General features: G+C 45.8%; 2 protein-coding genes across 2 annotated transcripts in view; one reads left to right on the plus strand and one right to left on the minus strand.

The window, feature by feature from the left end:
• Positions 1 to 509, minus strand: part of wdr3 (WD repeat domain 3) — a 15,549-nt gene extending 15,040 nt beyond the window's left edge. The window contains exon 1 of the mRNA XM_084478699.1: positions 375 to 509. The gene's annotated coding sequence lies outside the window, so the exon portion shown is untranslated. The remainder of the gene's footprint in view (positions 1 to 374) is intronic.
• gdap2 (ganglioside induced differentiation associated protein 2) overlaps positions 1 to 17,274 on the plus strand; it is a 19,751-nt gene extending 2,477 nt beyond the window's left edge. The window contains exons 3-14 of the mRNA XM_084478700.1: positions 1,351 to 1,490; positions 2,063 to 2,216; positions 3,156 to 3,244; positions 3,493 to 3,569; positions 3,676 to 3,835; positions 4,396 to 4,546; positions 6,770 to 6,846; positions 7,104 to 7,180; positions 7,447 to 7,586; positions 9,247 to 9,301; positions 9,746 to 9,889; positions 14,891 to 17,274. Coding sequence (XP_084334826.1) covers positions 1,351 to 1,490; positions 2,063 to 2,216; positions 3,156 to 3,244; positions 3,493 to 3,569; positions 3,676 to 3,835; positions 4,396 to 4,546; positions 6,770 to 6,846; positions 7,104 to 7,180; positions 7,447 to 7,586; positions 9,247 to 9,301; positions 9,746 to 9,889; positions 14,891 to 14,926 — 1,300 coding nt within the window. The 3' untranslated portion in view covers positions 14,927 to 17,274. The remainder of the gene's footprint in view (positions 1 to 1,350; positions 1,491 to 2,062; positions 2,217 to 3,155; positions 3,245 to 3,492; positions 3,570 to 3,675; positions 3,836 to 4,395; positions 4,547 to 6,769; positions 6,847 to 7,103; positions 7,181 to 7,446; positions 7,587 to 9,246; positions 9,302 to 9,745; positions 9,890 to 14,890) is intronic.
• Positions 17,275 to 17,698: the final 424 nt, after the last annotated feature.

The raw sequence follows: 17,698 nt of genomic DNA on the forward strand, positions 1-17,698 counted from the left end.
ATGTGGTATGTGCAAGGCCCTTGTTTTAATATCAAAACGGTATCATCAAATATCCATAGCTTATAAATGTAGCAACCTCCTCTGACCTATGCATATCAGGTGACCCCACGTAAGTCCCATCTCCCAGGTAGCGAAAGACTGCTGTTTAACATCCTTATGAGAAAGTAAATCCATTAGTAAACATACTGTAACTGCAAGGTAGTGAAAAGTCATTTTTGCTCAAAAATATGGAGAAAACGCCTGTCGGTTTTAAAGGGTTAATTATGTTAAATATTAACTTTCTTAAACACACTATTATATAGCACTTTTTTATTACAAGCACAAAGGTGCTTCACATCAAAACAGCAGCATAATTACAATAAATATGGGCTTACCATACATAAAGTCCAGTATAAAAGGAATACTGACAAATAGCTAATACGAGTGATAATATGAATACTGTCGTTGGTGACACTTTGTGTCTCACCTCATCTATTTATAACGTTCCTCTGGGGAACCGGAGGTTGTTTTTTATGGCTGTTTCAGAAGCGCTGTGCGTCATGTGACTGCATTATGCTAAGACCCCTTGGTTCTCTGTTGAAAAGGCTGGTTCTCCTGCGTTGTGATTTGAGCCCCACTTCCTCTTTTGGTACCTCATGGTCTCACAGGGCCCAGGGGTCCGTGGAGGGGAAGGCGCATGTTGCTAAACTCAAAGGAGATTAGCTTCTGGATCACTAAGATGTACAAGGTTTCAAACTTCAACTCTGTGTAGACTGGCCACTAAATACACTTTCACACCATCACTGTCAGAAAGCTTCTGAAGGACTGTTCTTCTAGAAACAGGAAACTGTGTAATTCTGCCCCATCAGTCTTTGGTTTCCGGCCCAGACCTCGTGCCGTCTCCCCCATCTAGTTCTGCTATAATCTAGTGCTGGATCCCAGGTGACTGTTGCACTAGCTGATGCTGTAATCCAAAGCAACAAGGAACGGAGCTACAGGTCATAAGGCAGCCGGTAGTGCTCAGGCGTCTGGTGTTATCAGGCTGTGGACATTGTGGCTCAAGCCCAGTGTCTTTCAGCTAGGCGTTGCCCTAACCACGATAAGCTGGATAGGGCCTTGGTGTTGGGTTGCAACTCACCAGTACCGAAAGGTACTTGGTTCGATCCCCAACGTCCACAATCTTCCTACCTCTAGTCTTTCTAACTCCAAATGACATATATCTGAATTCACTGTAGAAGGTTTATTTTAAGGTTTAATTCAATAGTAAGTCTAACCTGTGTGTGTGTGTGTGTGTGTGTGTGTGTGTGTGTGTGTGTGTGTGTGTGTGTGTGTGTGTGTGTGTGTGTGTGTGTGTGTGATGTTTCCTCACAGTGTGGGCGACGTAGCGCTGCTGAACTGCACGGCAGTGGTCAACACCAGCAACGAATCTCTGTGTGACAAGAACCCCGTCTCCGACAGCATCCTCCGACACGCCGGGCCGGAGCTTCGGGACGAGCTGCTCAAAGTCAAAGGTAACGCAGGGGGGGCGCTGATGGGTCTATAGCTAGAGTGGACCAGACCAAGTCCTGGTTCTAGAGCCACTGCTGATCTAGAATGAATTGGAGGACCAAGTCCTGGTTCTAGAGCCACTGCTGATCTAGAATGAATTGGACCAAGTCCTGGTTCTAGAGCCACTGCTAATCTAGAATGGGGAAAGTGGTCCGCAACATCTAGGCGGATGTCGTGTAGCCTTTAGATTTAATCGACATGTACGTGACATGGCCCTGCAAACATGTCTCTACTTGATGTTGCAAACCCCTTGTTGTGTCGCTTACGTGCTGCAGTCCCCCGAGCATATTACAGGCCTTGATTTGATGTCTCTCCTACCCCAAACCGCTCCGCCATACCCCTCTGTTGCTCATGTTCCCACGTTGAGTAGGGTGTCCCTACTTGACAATGGGTGTATCTTGTTAGAATGGATAGAATGGGGACACTGCCTTATTGACCGGTCTCTTTATTAACTGTAGGGATAAAAGCGGATCATTACAGACAGAATCGATGAATGGATGTAACGGTGAACCGTCCACTGTTTTGTCGTCCACAGGCTGCCGCACAGGCGAGGTCAAGGTGACCAAGGGCTTTAACCTGGCGGCCTGGTTCATCATTCACACCGTGGGACCAAAATTCAAGACCAAGTACCGCACGGCCGCCGAAAGCTCTCTGTTCAGCTGTTACCGGAACATACTGCAAATGGCCCTGTAAGACCTGTCTGTTTGTATGACCTTCCTGTCTGTCTGTCTGCCTGCCTGTCTGTGAGACCCTCCTGCCTGCCTGTTTGTCTGTCATTCACTTGTAAGTGGCGTGAGACAAAAAATGTCTATGGTCAGCTTTTTGTCAAAGAAGCATGTGATTAACACAGTGTAATCTTTACAATGGGGAACAATACAGATCTGCATTTACAGACACACACACACACACACACACACACACACACACACACACACACACACACACACACACACACACACACACACACACACACACACACACACACACACACAGTTTCAGAAGATTTCCTGCATGGGTGAATGTGAACATTGGTAGATATTCTTGAAAATCTGTGCACCCGTCGTTGCCTATTCAATACCTACCTTCAATACCTAATACCTAAATACTTAGCTTTCCAGATCAGTGCCTGTGCAGCTGTGTTATTAATTAATAACTAATTAATTAATTAAATAACAATTAATTGTTATTTAACCAATTAAAGCTGTAACATTGCGGTTACGTCCTTCTGTCAAAAGAATGAAGAGAAGAGAATTTTCAAGAATGATTGTAGACTGGAAAGCTTCTGAAACAAGGGAGCTCCTCTTGACCCATGAGTGTTGCAATACCGCCATCTGCTGGACTGGCCCACCCCCCCCCCCCCCCCCCCCCCCCCCATCTATTCAAGCATTGCCATGCCATGTGTGAATGGGGGCAAGATTGATCTTCCACAACCAAGCTGCATATAGGAATAGTGGAAATCACTAGCGGTGCCTGAAAGGTTATCCAAGTAATTCACCAGGAACTATTTGTGAATGGGGGCTTTAGTCTCTGATTAAACTGTGTGTGTGTGTGTGTGTGTGTGTGCGTGTGCGTGCGTGCGTGCGTGCGTGCGTGCGTGCGTGTGTGCGTGTGTGTGTGCGCGCACGCAGAGAGCAGTCCATGGCCTCCGTGGGACTGTGTGTTGTTAGCACCGTGAAGCGAGGCTACCCTCTGGAGGAAGCGACGCACATCGCATTCAGTAAGACACACACAAACCGTCACACATACTGCACATTTACATGCATTTTACTTCACCTATGTTTCATAGAAATGCTACGAGCACAGCTACAAGTGTATTCAGGGATATAACCAGTGTGTAAATTAGAATGCTAAGGATGTATTCACTGTGTGTGTGTGTGTGTGTGTGTGTGTGTGTGTGTGTGTGTGTGTGTGTGTGTGTGTGTGTGTGTGTGTGTGTGTGTGTGTGTGTGTGTGTGTGTGTGATAGGGACGGTACGCAGGTTCTTAGAGAACCATGGCGAGGGCGTAGAGACGGTGGTGTTCGCTGTGTCGGAAGACGAAGAGGTGGGTCAAAGATCCACGCTTCGCCTGTTCTATACCCACGATGCTTTGCGCTGGCCCCTGAACGTAACCCTCTGTAATGTGACGTGTGTTTCCCGGTTTACAACAGCCCGTCTACAAGAAATTGCTACCTCTGTACTTCCCCCGCTCTGAGGAAGAGGAGAGAGCCAGTCTGCCCCTCGTCCCGGGGGACATCGGGAACTCTGAGGGGGAACCCATCATTCCTGAGAGACAGATCCGCATCACGGAGAAACCAGGGAACCAAGAAGGTACCAGACCAGACCTGTTCAGTCCTGGTTCTAGATCTACAGCTAGTCCAGAAGGTAGCGGAAGAAAGTCCTGGTTCTAGATCTCGAGCTAGTCCAGAAGGGTACCAGAAAAAAAGTCCTGTCCTAGATCTACCGCTACTCTGTAAGGTACAAGACCAAGATACTGATGATAAGCATCGTGCAATTACTCATTATCTGACTGTGTGTTTATGCGTTGTGTGTTTATGCGTGTGTATGTGCTGTATGCGTTTAATCGGTTTTATATTGTTTTGGGGTGAGATTAAACAAAAAAGTCTCTAAAGTCTCAAAAATGATTGGGTAATAAAAACTCAACAAAAACATCATTCCATTTAAAACCATTTATTGACTTAGGACAGCCTTTTGTGGAAGAACCACAAAAATGAAATTCACAAAGACTTTTTTTTTTTTCAAGCCAAATTTTCACTGATATATTAGTGACTGAAAAAATACAAACTTTCCTTTTGTGTTACTTTGGTGACCAATATAATAACCTTGGTGTGTGTGTGTGTGTGTGTGTGTGCGTGCGTGTGCGCGTCCAGAGGAGTGTGAGGAGGACAGCCTGGACCGGGACATGGCCCAGGTGGGTCAGCACGCCTTCTCCCGGATGGAGGGGGACGTGGACAAACAGCGGCGCCTCATCCTGCAGGGCAACCTATCGGACGCCGCCGCGCAGAAACAGCACCAGAGGAAGTGAGTCGCACGACCCCCCCGACTCCCAACCAATCGCCTCACAGCCACACATCTTACCTAGCCCCGCCCACTAGGCATGGGCGATTCGCGAACGATTCGGTCGGAACGAACGAATCCCGAAGGTGAACGACGAGAACTGATTCCCAAAAAGAAGAGAACTGATTCCTTTTTTTTAAACATAAAATAAAAATATGGTCACGTAAATAAAATATACAAACGAACAGAGCTTCGTCTCCCCTCGACTTCATATTGATTGAGTCTAAAACGTTCTCATATTGATTGAGTCTAAAACGTTCTCAAACCACACGTAATGCTCGAGCGGCGTCGTAGGCTAATGCTACAGAAATTAGCTGTTTTCCCGAGCACCGTCACCGTCTGAGACCTTCTGGTGGTTTAAAAGGCTCCGTTTGCGGGCGTACCTCATATTTAAAAGCAAAGCGGTGAGGCCAGACACCTGAGATACCCTGCCAAATTACGTAACTGACCATATGACTGAACGAACTGAACGAACGAATCAAACGAACGATTTGTGATAGTGAAGGGAACTGAAAGAACTGATTCCCGGAAAAGAATCATTTTGCCCATGCCTACCGCCCACCCAGGGCTCTGTTGAACCAAACTGGTTGGAAAAAAAAAAAAAAGTATGTTCCGCCAATCAGAAATAAGAAAAATGTTTTTATTTAACAGGCGGACAGTAGGCAAATTTGTCATCAGATTGTTTTTTGTCAATTGAAGGTATATTCAAATTTTGATTGTCATTGACAATATCAGGGGTTTTGCATACAAGCACGTCGTAAAAGTAAGTTGGACATAATGTGTTTACCCCCCTGGACTACTTTCTTAAGTTTATATCAAGCAATAAAAGCTGTCATATCGAGCAATAAAGCTGTCATATTGTTGAGCGGTGAACGTATGTTTTACCTGCTTAGCCTTGTTAATCAGAACGAGTGATGAGTGAATTTCTAATAATGTTAGACGGTACATGATGCACCTAGATATAGTGGCGATATAGAATAATCATGTTTGGACAATCTGATGATGGAAACAATCGTCAAACCCTAGTGGAAAAAAGGCTGAGATAGGAGCGAGAGTCTTACCGTTATCCCGATCTACCGCAATGCAATTTCTGTTCTCTTACTTATGAGCTGTGTACACCAGCTGATCGTGAAGAGAATAAGAACACGACAATAACTACAACAAAGACAATAACTACAACAAAGACAAAGAGAGTAAAGATGGAGTTTTTCGACTAAGAATTCAGCAAAGCAAAATCTGAAACGTGATAAATGCATCCTTTTTGATCGCAAAAACAACACCTCCAGCCCCCCCAAAGATCCTTTGCGCTGATGAACTTTTCAAACTGGTGGACTGGCCCTCCCTCCAAACCCGCCGACTGCGACACTGGCTCCAGTTTATTTATGACAAACCTGGTCTTACCTTTCCTCCCTTCTCCATCTCTCCAGAAGCACTTATTGCACAAGATCATCTGAGCTTATCAAACTTACCATCCCACGCTCCAGGACTACCTTTGGCCAAAACTCCTTTCATTTTGCAGCAGCTTTTGACTGGAACACCATTCAAGACACCCTCAAACTTACAGCCCTTACATCACAGTCTGCTTTCAAGCAGAAACTTAACAATGTTTTAGTAGACCCCTCCTGCTCCTGTTGATTCCCCAGTTTCTCACTTGCATACACCCTTCACACACACAATATAACATTGACACGTCTTAATTTAATTTCTCCACCCAGACACACTCATCTGCTCGCACACGCACACACACATCCCTTCATTTTTGTATTTGTTATTTGTACCTGTACTCCTGTTGGGTCCTGTTGGGGCCTCTTGGACCAGATCAACATTGAAAATAAGAAACTGTTCTTAATTGTTTTTATCTGGAAAAAAGGTTAACTAAAGGTTAAAAAATGAATAAATAAATAAATAAACTATTGCCTATCAACCCATATCACTGAAACGGACACCGTTTCCCCCGAAGCGTGCACGGAAGTCTCTCTCGCCAATCACAAACGAATGAAGCACCGCGTTCCAGGCATTCTGTCGTGAGATGAGAACTGCTGGTGATGAAGTTAGGTCGAGAGAAGAACGAAATGATTCCTCCAACCACAATGTCTTCACTCATAGATTATCGCAATTATGTCTCTCTCTCCTTTCTTTCTTTCTTTCTTTCTTTCCTTCTTTCCTCCCTCCCTCCCTCCATCCTAGTTATAACCGCTGGCTGGGGCGAGCTAGAGCTGAAGACCTGTCAGACATAGCAGCCCTGAAGGCCTTATACCAAACTGGTAAGATCTCTCCCTCGGTCAGTCTGTCCTGTCCTGCAGTGTTCATCCCGTTCATGTACCCGTGTAATCCGCCCGCTCCACCAGTAGATGGCAACCTCGTTCATCTGTTTACACAATAGAAGGTTGTCAATGTGAACCTCCTAGATGTTTTTAGAAAACACCAATACTTCCAAGCTAGGCCCATTTCTGTATTCTGGAGCATGCTGAAGTGTGTGTGTTTGTGTGTTTGTGTGTGTGTGTGTGTGCGCGTCCCCCAGGAGTGGACCTGTGTGGCCGGACGGTGGTGGTGGTGATAGGGAGGAACATCCCGGTCAGCATCATCGACCTGGAGAAGGTGAGCTCCCTCCTCCCTCTATGACCTCCAGGTCCTAACAAAGTCACACATGTACAACCAGCAGTGGAAAGGCTCGCTTTGCCTGCTCCGTCCATGGTTTATGAAATAAACAATAAAATAGTAGTAGGTTAAGAGCATCCATAGCATACGTAGCACAGCCACACGACCATACTGTTGTTGTGTTTGTGTGTGTATGTTTTTATCTGCGTGTCTGTAATGTTGTGTATCTAATATGGCTTTTTTTCTATGTTTGCGTGTGTGTCCAGGCGCTGCTCTACTTCATCCACGTGATGGACCACGTTGCGGTGAAGGAGTATGTGATGGTGTACTTCCACACGCTGACCGGCGAACACAACCACCTGGACACGGACTTCCTGAAGAACCTCTACGAAATTGTAGACGCCAAGTAAGACCCCGCCCACCGCGTTGAGACCCCGCCCGCAGTAAGGCCGCAACCATAATTAGAGCCTGCCCGCAACTCTGATGTGCCTCTGAAAAGGCACTTTGAAGAAGGGACTTCAGTTCGTAGAAGATTACAACGTTCACAAACTAGTTGGGGGGGAAAATGGCAAAAACAATAAAACAACGTTTTATTGTCCCAAAGGGGAAATTATTTTCCACAAAACTACATCTCATCTCTTGTTGGGATACCAACAATAGATTTTATACATATCATCACACAACAAAAACAGCCAGTAAGACACACAACAGTGACAGACAGCAAGGATACATAAAGCACAACACAGCAGCACACAACAGCGACAGACGGTAACAACACAAGCATCAGACTCCTGGTTTAGTGCGGGCTATGGTCTGCAGGTATCGGGCTTCAGCCAAAGCGGGCGTGTGATAGTTGACCCTACCACACACAGGCTACCTAGGCTGCTTTACTGGGCTCCACTGGCACCAGGAAACAGGTGGTTGGTGTAGAAACCGGTTTATAGAGCAGCGCTGGGAGAGACGTCACTGCCAGGCCACAGGTGTTTGGTTCTGGCATGTCAGAGCTCTCTGTATGTGTGTGTGGAGTGTGTGTGTGTGTGTGTGTGTGTGTGTGTTCACCCCGGGCACTCTCGGCAGTGTTGGTTAGTGACGGGGACAAAAAGTCACAGACTACTATGTTACAGATCATAGAAGACTTGCTGAGATGTTTAAAACGTCTTGGTATGTAACACATAGACGTTTAAAAACAATCGCAAAGGCAGTTTTGGGTTATCTGACAGTTGCGTTACGATGTCACTCTCCAGGGGTTAAATCACCGGCGCTCCGCTTCTTACTGAGATGTTAAGCATGACTGTTTGTGATGGATGTGGATCGATCCAATAGGGGACACGCGTTCACATTAGAATGCAGTCAGTGTGGGTGTTTTGTAGGGCAGGGGCTGGCTCTGTTGGATAGACGCATGATCTAAGGGGAAAAAAAGAGCTGACCAGGGTCAAATATGGACATTCGGAGTATGAGAACGGGACACTGTGGTGCATGAGTCGCAGATCCTGGGTGCTAAGGGCTCACGTTTGACACATAAACATAGCTCATCCCAAGGTAGTGCTGTGTGTGTGTGTGTGTGTGTGTGTGTGTGTGTGTGTGTGTGTGTGTGTGTGTGTGTGTGTGTGTGTGTGTGTGTGTGTGTGTGTGTGTGTGTGTGTGTGTGTGTGTGTGTGTGTGTGTGTGAGAGAGCGAAAGAGCGAAAGAGAAAGACTGCAGTGCTTGGTGTAGTGGCACGGTCGTTGGGTTCGTTTGTACGGTTCGATGTACATTTGGAGTGTAGCCAGCTAAGCCAACACTGTTGGAGACACACCTCAGTACAAGTCCTACTCCATCTCCTACCACCCCAGCAGTAGCTAGTAGTATGTGAGCAATTATGACGTCTCATCATCTTAACCACTGTATGTTCCTTCAACAAGGCCTGTTTAGAGAGAGGTATTTTTGCAGGAATTCCCCAGGGCCTGTGACTAATTTCTACGTCTTAAAACACTGTCGTAGCGTTTCAGTGACTTCACTAGAATTGAGGTCATCAGTGTTGGGTTTGTAACTGATGTGCGTGTGTTCCCCTGTGTGTCCATGTTCAGGTTTAAGAAAAACTTGAGGGCCTTCTACTTTGTCCATCCCACCTTCAGAGCCAAGGTAGGCTCCTGTCCTCGGCTCAGAACCCCACGGTCCTAAAGCCTGCCCCTTCACACACACACACACACACACACACACACACACACACACACACACACACACACACACACACACACACACACACACACACACACACACACACACACACACACACACACACACACACACACACTTAATCAAGCAACTTAATACAATAACCTGTGCATTTCAAGAGAGACTCAATTACTTAATTAAGTATCTCTTCACAAGTTTTACTCCATATTTCTCTCTCTCTCTTTGGCTCTGTCCATTGCTCTATTTCCCTTTCTTGGTCTCTCTCTCTCTCTCTCTCTCTCTCTCTCTCTCTCTCTCTCTCTCTCTCTCTCTCTCTCTCTCTCTCTCTCTCTCTCTCTCTCTCTCTCTCTCTCTCTCTCTCTCTCTCATTCTCTCTCTCTCTCTCCACAGCTCTCCACCTGGTTCTTCACGTCCTTCAGTGTGTCCGGTCTGAAGGAGAAGGTCCACTACCTGGACAGCCTGCGCCAGCTGCTCACCTGCATGAGACCCGAGGAGATCGACATCCCCCCCTTTGTGCTGGAGTACGATGCGCGGGTGAGCAGACACGCACGCGCGAACACATGTACGCACGCGCGAACACATGTACGCACGCGCGAACACATGTACGCACGCGTGAACACACACTCCTGGAGCCACCCAAGTCGCGTGCAAAAAAAAAAAAACACCTCGCGAGACAAGAGACGGGAGCTGCCAGCTGTTTGACTACCGCTGCGTTGGCGGTACGCGCGCGTGAGGGACTATGACCCAAAGACGCTGATAGAAGGGCCCAGCGGTGATTTTAAGTTGACCACCTTTGCGTGCAAATCCAAAAAAAAAAGTTTGTTGAAAGAGGACAGATTTATTTTCAGATTACTCTTGTTTTATATTTAAGCAATAGATCACGACAGGCTGTCGAATGTTCTCATTATACCACGAGTTAAGGGGCGTTGTCCGTCCAGACACACATTTTTATGCTTCAGTGAACTATGCTATTGCTTTTAGAAATAAATAAACAACAGTTCAAGTGAGGAGCGGCGTGATACGGAACTCTGCAAACTGATTGAGTGTCATAGCAGTTATGTATATGCTCATTATACAACAGTTGGGAACCAATCAGATCGCTTGATTTAAGCCACCCCTTTTATAATGTTCTATAAGAGTGTATTGGACAATATGTCACACTATTAGGTTGCTGATGCGGCCTACTTCTACTTACTATACTAACCCTAACCCTAACCCTATATTCAACAAAGGTTTTACCAAAGAACAAGGACATTGTGTGGGAAGCTCGGGGAACTGGTTATGAAACATTGGCGAATGTACTCTTTGAAACAAGACTATCTGAACTAAATCGGCTCCCTTTTCAATGAGCTATTGAGATAAGGAAGCACAAAAGTAAAAGTATAGTTCATAATCACAGGAGAGCAACGGCAAAACCAAATCTATTAAATGTAATTGTGTGTGTTCCGTCTGTCCTAAACAAACAATAAGTGTGTGTGTGTGTGTGTTGTTGTGTCTGACACGCATCGCTGTACACGCAGAGTAGAGTTCTTATTCTTCTCGTTTGTTATTACACATTGGTACACACTTATAAGGCCAGTGTTGTCTCAAACTAATATGTATGTTCTTGACAAACACCGCCAGAAACCCAAAGTACAGTTTTCAACTGCGTGATTCTTCATCATGTGTTCATTCAATTACATAATTGTATAAATATACAGTATCATTTAAATGCCATTATTATTCTATCCTTAACATTGCACAACAGCAACAACAACAAAAAAAAAAGCATTGTGGGTCCTATTCTGTATTCACCTTATCAGTTTGGTACGGGACATTGTGCTAAACTCAGGAGGCCTGATACCATCACTGACATGTGATTGGATACCCGTGGGATAAACATGGTCTGGATAACGTTCGGCTCTCATTGATCAATCTCCCAATGGTGAGCCTCAGTCCTTGAGCCTGGCACGCCGTTCTGCGGCCTTTCCATGGCTTTGGTGCGCGTCATGGAAACGGTGGTAGCCGTAAGCTAGTCTCGCTTTTGTGTGTGTGTGGCAGCCGTCGCACCGGTTTCGGTGACGACGCAGGCGCTCAGACGCATGCGCACACGCACACACACACACACACACACGCACACGCACACACACGTGAAATGAGAAAAGTCATTCATGAAGGATGAGTTATTTCTTGCATGGTTGTGTATCCCGTAGTATACTAGTCACTATAGCAACTGAGCGGCCCTCACTGTGTGTGTGTGTGTGTGTGTGTGTGTGTGTGTGTGTGTGTGTGTGTGTGTGTGTGTGTGTGTGTGTGTGTGTGTGTGTGTGTGTGTGTGTGTGTGTGTGTGTGTGTGTGTGTGTGTGTGTGTGTGTGTGTGTGTACACTCGCGTCATCCACACACTCACTGGTGTGCCATGGACTCATTACTGATCAAACATGGTATTATTATTCCTAATTGTTTTTATAGACACTTTTACAGTTTCCAAACAATGACGTGGGGCCGCGTGCAGCAACAGTGTTGTGGTTTGTCGAATGTACGCACTTATCAATAACCACTAACCACAGAGCCCGTATGTGCGCCTCAGCCCTCTGAGAGAGGGACGGTGTTTTTCGAGTTGTTTTTCCAGGGTTAGCAACACACTTGAGGACTTATCGTAAGTTGCTGGAATAAAAGACTGTAACTAGACTAACTATGACTGACAGAACGGCTGTTCTGAATGGAGCTAACACGTACCCTCGCTTTCTTGAAATCCGAAATCCTCCCTACCGCGCCAGCGACGAGGACACAAAATACTTTTGTCCTCACAGCCTACAGCAACACGTGCGGTCCTCACGGAAGTTTCAGCTGGTAGGGTATCGATTCGTACGACGCAAACTAAGTCGGATAACTTTCCAAATCACATTCCAAATAGCATTCCAAATCACAATTGACGTTCACTTATTTGTCCTTTCATCCTCCGGTCTAGTTTCTCTCTTAGAGAGGTAAACCAGAGCCTTTGCTCATCACTGGTGTGTGCATGTGTCTGCGTATCTATTATATTCCACACAATTGTGCGCAGGGAGAACAATTCATTATTTAATCAGTTAGCCTACAAAATTGCTCAAGATGACATTGTTCTGGTGTGTGTGTGTGTGTTCAGGGGTGTTCAGCCCTGCTGTTCTGTTCTGCTGTTCTCCTGGTTCCACAAGCAATATCATAATAATATCATTGTTTCATTTTCCTTTAAATACTTTGGTATACTATAATACATGATGGTACATGTTACTGTGAATGTTATATACTGCTAGCCTGGGCCTTAGGCCTGTGATGGAGGTACTGGGTTCTGCACCAGTAGCTTGGATCTCAGGCCTGTGATGGAGGTACTGGGTTCTGCACCAGTAGCCTGGGCATCAGGCCTGTGATGGAGGTACTGGGTTCTGCACCAGTAGCCTGGGCATCAGGCCTGTGATGGAGGTACTGGGTTCTGCACCAGTAGCCTGGGCATCAGGCCTGTGATGGAGGTACTGGGTTCTGCACCAGTAGCCTGGATCTCAGGCCTGTGATGGAGGTACTGGGTTCTGCACCAGTAGCCTGGGCATCAGGCCTGTGATGGAGGTACTGGGTTCTGCACCAGTAGCCTGGCCATCAGGCCTGTGCTGAAGCTGGGTTCCTTCAGTCCTATACCGGTAGCCACATGGCAAAAACCAACTGGATTCAGAGATCAAGAACGTCCCCTACCAGCGACAAGCTGCATCACATTAAAACCGGAAGCTAATCACAATCAAGCGGGTTGGGAATAAATAGAAGCATAGCAGGAAGGAAAACAAATGTACGCTCTTCATCAACTTTCCATTCCAGGCCTGGAGCTCAGCTCTGGCCCCCTGCCCTCCTCCCCCCCCCCCCCCCTCCTCCTCCCCCAGTCCCCATGGTAAACACAGGCCAGACGTCAGAGAGTACTCCTGGATCCCTGCGCTCAGTGTTTTGCATGCAGTGGCTGAGATAAGAAGCGTCCCGCTCTGTGAGACGGCAGCATATGGGCCCAGGAACGACCTCTGACCTTTGTTTAAAAACAGTTCCTGGAAAATGTTTCGTAACCGCGACTGAATGCCTGTTATATTCATGTCCAGTTGCTTGGAGCTGTGACCGGTTACCACAGTAACGGAAACCACGATAACCGGACGTGGGATACCTTCTGCCCGACTGGGGGGGGGGGGGGGGGGGAGGGGTCATATTCATCAAATTAAATCTTTTGGTAGCACTACAATAGGGGTACATTCATTAACATTAGTTAAAGCTGTAATAAGCATTATGATATCGCTTTAGATTAGGGTTAGGTTTTTGTGTTGTAGTTCAGTTCTAGTTAGTTGAAGTTACTCTGGGCACACTGGCACACCATCCCCAATCGATAGTAGTTGATAATGGTCATCCCTAACCATATTGAATGATGTTCATTGCACCATTACCATGGTTCACATGAACACCGTAGGCCAACACGAACACCATCAATCAATTATGTTAATTAACTGTTCGTTAATGCTTATCACTGCATTAACTTATGTAACCTTATTGTACTTAGAAAGTGTAACGGATCAGTTTTTGTGACGCTTCTCCATTATCTTAGATTTAGTCGTTTAGGAGACACTTTTATCCAAAGTGACTAGGGCTGAACGATTATTCAAATTCAAATCGAAATGGCGATGTAATAGAACGCGATACACAAATCTCAAAGGCAGATAATCCCTAATTAAATCTTCCCCCCGACAATGGCAAAGATGTCCATTACAATGCAAACACGACAATAATTGGCACCAATCTGGCGCATTTAGAAGAGCAATCAACTGAATAAATGCCAGGTATATAGCCTATCAGACACGCAATCAGTGAACTTGCAAATGAGAGCCTGCAGTATGACCGATCGTGTGACATTATTTAACCATCCATCTACAGCATACGATCAGACAGATACATCATTGACACACATACACAAAGCACATTCGTCCAACCCGGTGGATGCTGACAGCCCACAACGAGCCAAACATCACCACGGCGGGTGTGCTCTCTCTCGCTCTCGCACACATGTACACGATCACTCCAACTTCTCCAACTCCAAGGCTAGGCTGCTTCACTAAGACCACAACCAACACAACCGACGATTTGTGTCGTTTGGCAATAATAAATACTTGAATAGGCTATCTATCTATCTAGGCTATCTCTATATATCTATGAATTTATGTATTTATCTCTATAATCTGCTGCACACTCTCTCACTAGTCTCTACTCTCAAGGGTCTCAATGGGGCTTCAGTCTGTCGTCTCCCCAACGTGACGTCATGCAATGCATTGTGGGGGAAATGAGAATCAATTGCAAACCGCTAAAATCGTACCTTCTTTTTCGTATTAAATTCTGTTTTGTGATACCCAACAACATTAAGTACAACGGATAACCGTTTAAATGTTAATTACCAACGAGCAAATTGCCCAAATTTGTTGGAAAATCAACCCTGCAACACAGACTTTAAGAGGAACGTAATGTTGACCACTGTTTACAAGCCATCCTCTCCTCTTCTGTTGCAGGTGAACGGCCCCTACCACCAGTCCCACACGCTGTGAGCCTCAGCCAATCACCACGCCTCAGTAAGGGGGTTGGACGTCACACAGAGGAGGGCATCTGAAGGTCACCAGCCCACCACCCCAACCGACCATCCCCCTTGACCAATGACAAGACTCCAAGGTTCCCAAGACCTTCTTCGGTCATGTTATGAAAACACTACTGGTGGACGAGCTCTCGACATGCCTGAGCCGAGAGCCAATGCGAGAGGAGAGATGGACGGCCATTTTCCAGTTGGTACCACACTCTTCAGAAGGTTTATTCCCTCCACCGCTTCCTCCAGTCGGTGAAACACTAAACTAACTAACGACGAGCTTAACTCGACTCATGAGAACTAAAGTCAAGGAGCTTGGAGCGATAGGTCAACAGCAGGTTTCTCTGTGTTGATTGACAGCTGATTTCCAGCCAACCCACTGCTCCGGTGCAGTAATAATAATATTGGCCTTCATTTGCTTAAACCCTTGGGGCTATTGAGGGTTTCAGGAAAATCCACACGTTATGATAATGATGTGTGACAGAGCGACTGTGAAAAGACTCGCTTGCTTTTGTCTCTGTCATTCCCATTTCACTTGTCCCTTTCTTTTGCGTACGTTTTAACTTCACTTTCAATGCATTTGTACCAAATATGCTTGTATCGAGGCAATGTAAATGTCATCAAGCTGTCTAATAGATGGCCCGCTCTGCTGTGGTTGTTGACGTCTACCTTGTCCAACTAGAGTTTAATGTTCTGGTTTACATTCCCACCAAACCCAAGCCCACTGGTCCCACTGATTTACCCGCTGGTTGCCAAAGCGTAGCTGGCACTAATATGAGCCAATCAGGCAGGGTACGTGGAAAAACCCAAGTTGTGGCAGCTCTCTTGTAGTCTGATGGTCGTTATTGGCATTCTTGGCATTAACCGATTGGCCCAGAACTTTCCTAATGGCCGATTTGTCCAATCAGTTGATGTGCAATGTCAACACAAAGCAGGTTTTGCTGTAGCACACAAGATTATTTACATGGACTTACAAGGACTAGAGTATTTTTCCACTGTGTGTTATGACACAAAATGCGTTGGTGGTCAATGACTCTCCACCTGTGATGAGAGAGAGGGAGTAGAATGTGGAAGTTCTGTGTGGTTAACCCGCTCTCCCCACTATATCAGCGTCATCATTTGCGGTGGCTTGCTTCCTCTCCAAACCACCATACACACACAAGCTAGGTTAAATGTGTACATACGGACACGCACACATGTACATTCCAACGGGGGTGCCTGAAGATGGACAGAGTGACGTTAGCGGTCTGTAATGAATCAGCCCATGTCGGAATTAATCTTTCAACTAACCCAACACCCCTCCATCTGTTTCCTGTTCACACTTGCTATATGAGAAAACCACAAAGGTAGGCCAAAGGTGATTTAAAATGACGTCTTCCAATCTGCGTTCATCAAATCAAACTGCTCTAGTCGCTTGCCTCTGTAATCATCATCATTTCAGAACATAGTGAAGGTTTCCCATCCAGGTGATCGTTGCCTTGGGTACAGCCCCCCGGCTGGTTGCCATCGACTACCCCCCCCAGTTAGAGAACAGAATCTGTCAACAATCTGCCTAGACTTTTTTCAACTGGCAATCACAAGTGTTCAAACCATGGGGACAAGAATGTGTTCTAGAACCACGGTTCCAAGTTGTCATTGGTGAATCTCTGTTTTCAGGAAAATACAATACTGTCTGTTCAATCAGCCTAATCAATCACTCGACCTAATCAATAAGTCATCAGCGCACAATTTACAATTCAATATTGAGATTAGAATGTATAAACAGCAAGCGTTGTTTGTTTTGCTGCAGATGCTGAAGGGTTTCAACTTTAAGGAACAAAGGCCTGTTCACAAAACAAGGCTCATTTCTTATCAGTGGCGCCCTAATACAGTTAAATGATGGTGTGGTTACACATTTGATTAATGAATTGTTTGTTTTCGTTAAATTATGAATGACTTTTATTAATTTTTGTCTTTCTGGTGCAAAATTCCCGCTTCAGGAATGAAAAACATAGTGGAATTTGTCTTTGTGAAATGAATGTCCTGGAAAGGTAGTACTTGTAACAGGAAGTATGACCTTAAACTTCAGGAAATACTTACTATGAAGTGAATTCTATGAAATAAACAAAGTATATTTTATACGTGCTACACTACTGTACACACTTCCAGTCATAATGAACGGTGTCATTATAATGTTTATATAACTGGAGCCAAGCAAAAATGTGTGCATGTGAACAGTCAGCCTTGTCCCTTTTATTGTAGCAGAAGAGACTGGGGAGACCAGACAACCCCACCCCCGCCCGAAGAAACAATAAATTTATGAACTTTACAACTGTGTGTTTGAGCAGGTTGCCAAGTGTGCCCATTCAGTCGCCCCTATCTGTCCAACATCACAGGGTTGGAAGACGGCAGGCCCCACAAAAAGCCTGCAAAGTTACCTCAGGGCGTTATCTTGGCAGTTGGAGCGTGTCTAAGGTCTTATCTATGGGCCTGATTCACCGAGCGGCCATCTTGGTTTTAAACGGGCAGGGGAACCTGAATGCCACTCCGCTAGCGTTTCCGTTTAGTACAAAGATGGAACCAAGACGACCACTAGGTGGGTATGGCTATAGGCCCCAGTCTACTGCAGAGATGAAGGTTAAGTCAACATTTATTCTGTTGAGGTAAGTGGGTTCACAGACGGAGAGAGAAAGAAGAGACAGACAGTATGGCAATAAAAACAGCCTATTCATGTAATTATCTTAAGATAGTCTGCCGAGAT

This window comes from Micromesistius poutassou (genome assembly GCF_964030765.1).
Source record: "Micromesistius poutassou genome assembly, chromosome: 14".
Classification (NCBI taxonomy): Eukaryota; Metazoa; Chordata; class Actinopteri; order Gadiformes; family Gadidae; genus Micromesistius; species Micromesistius poutassou.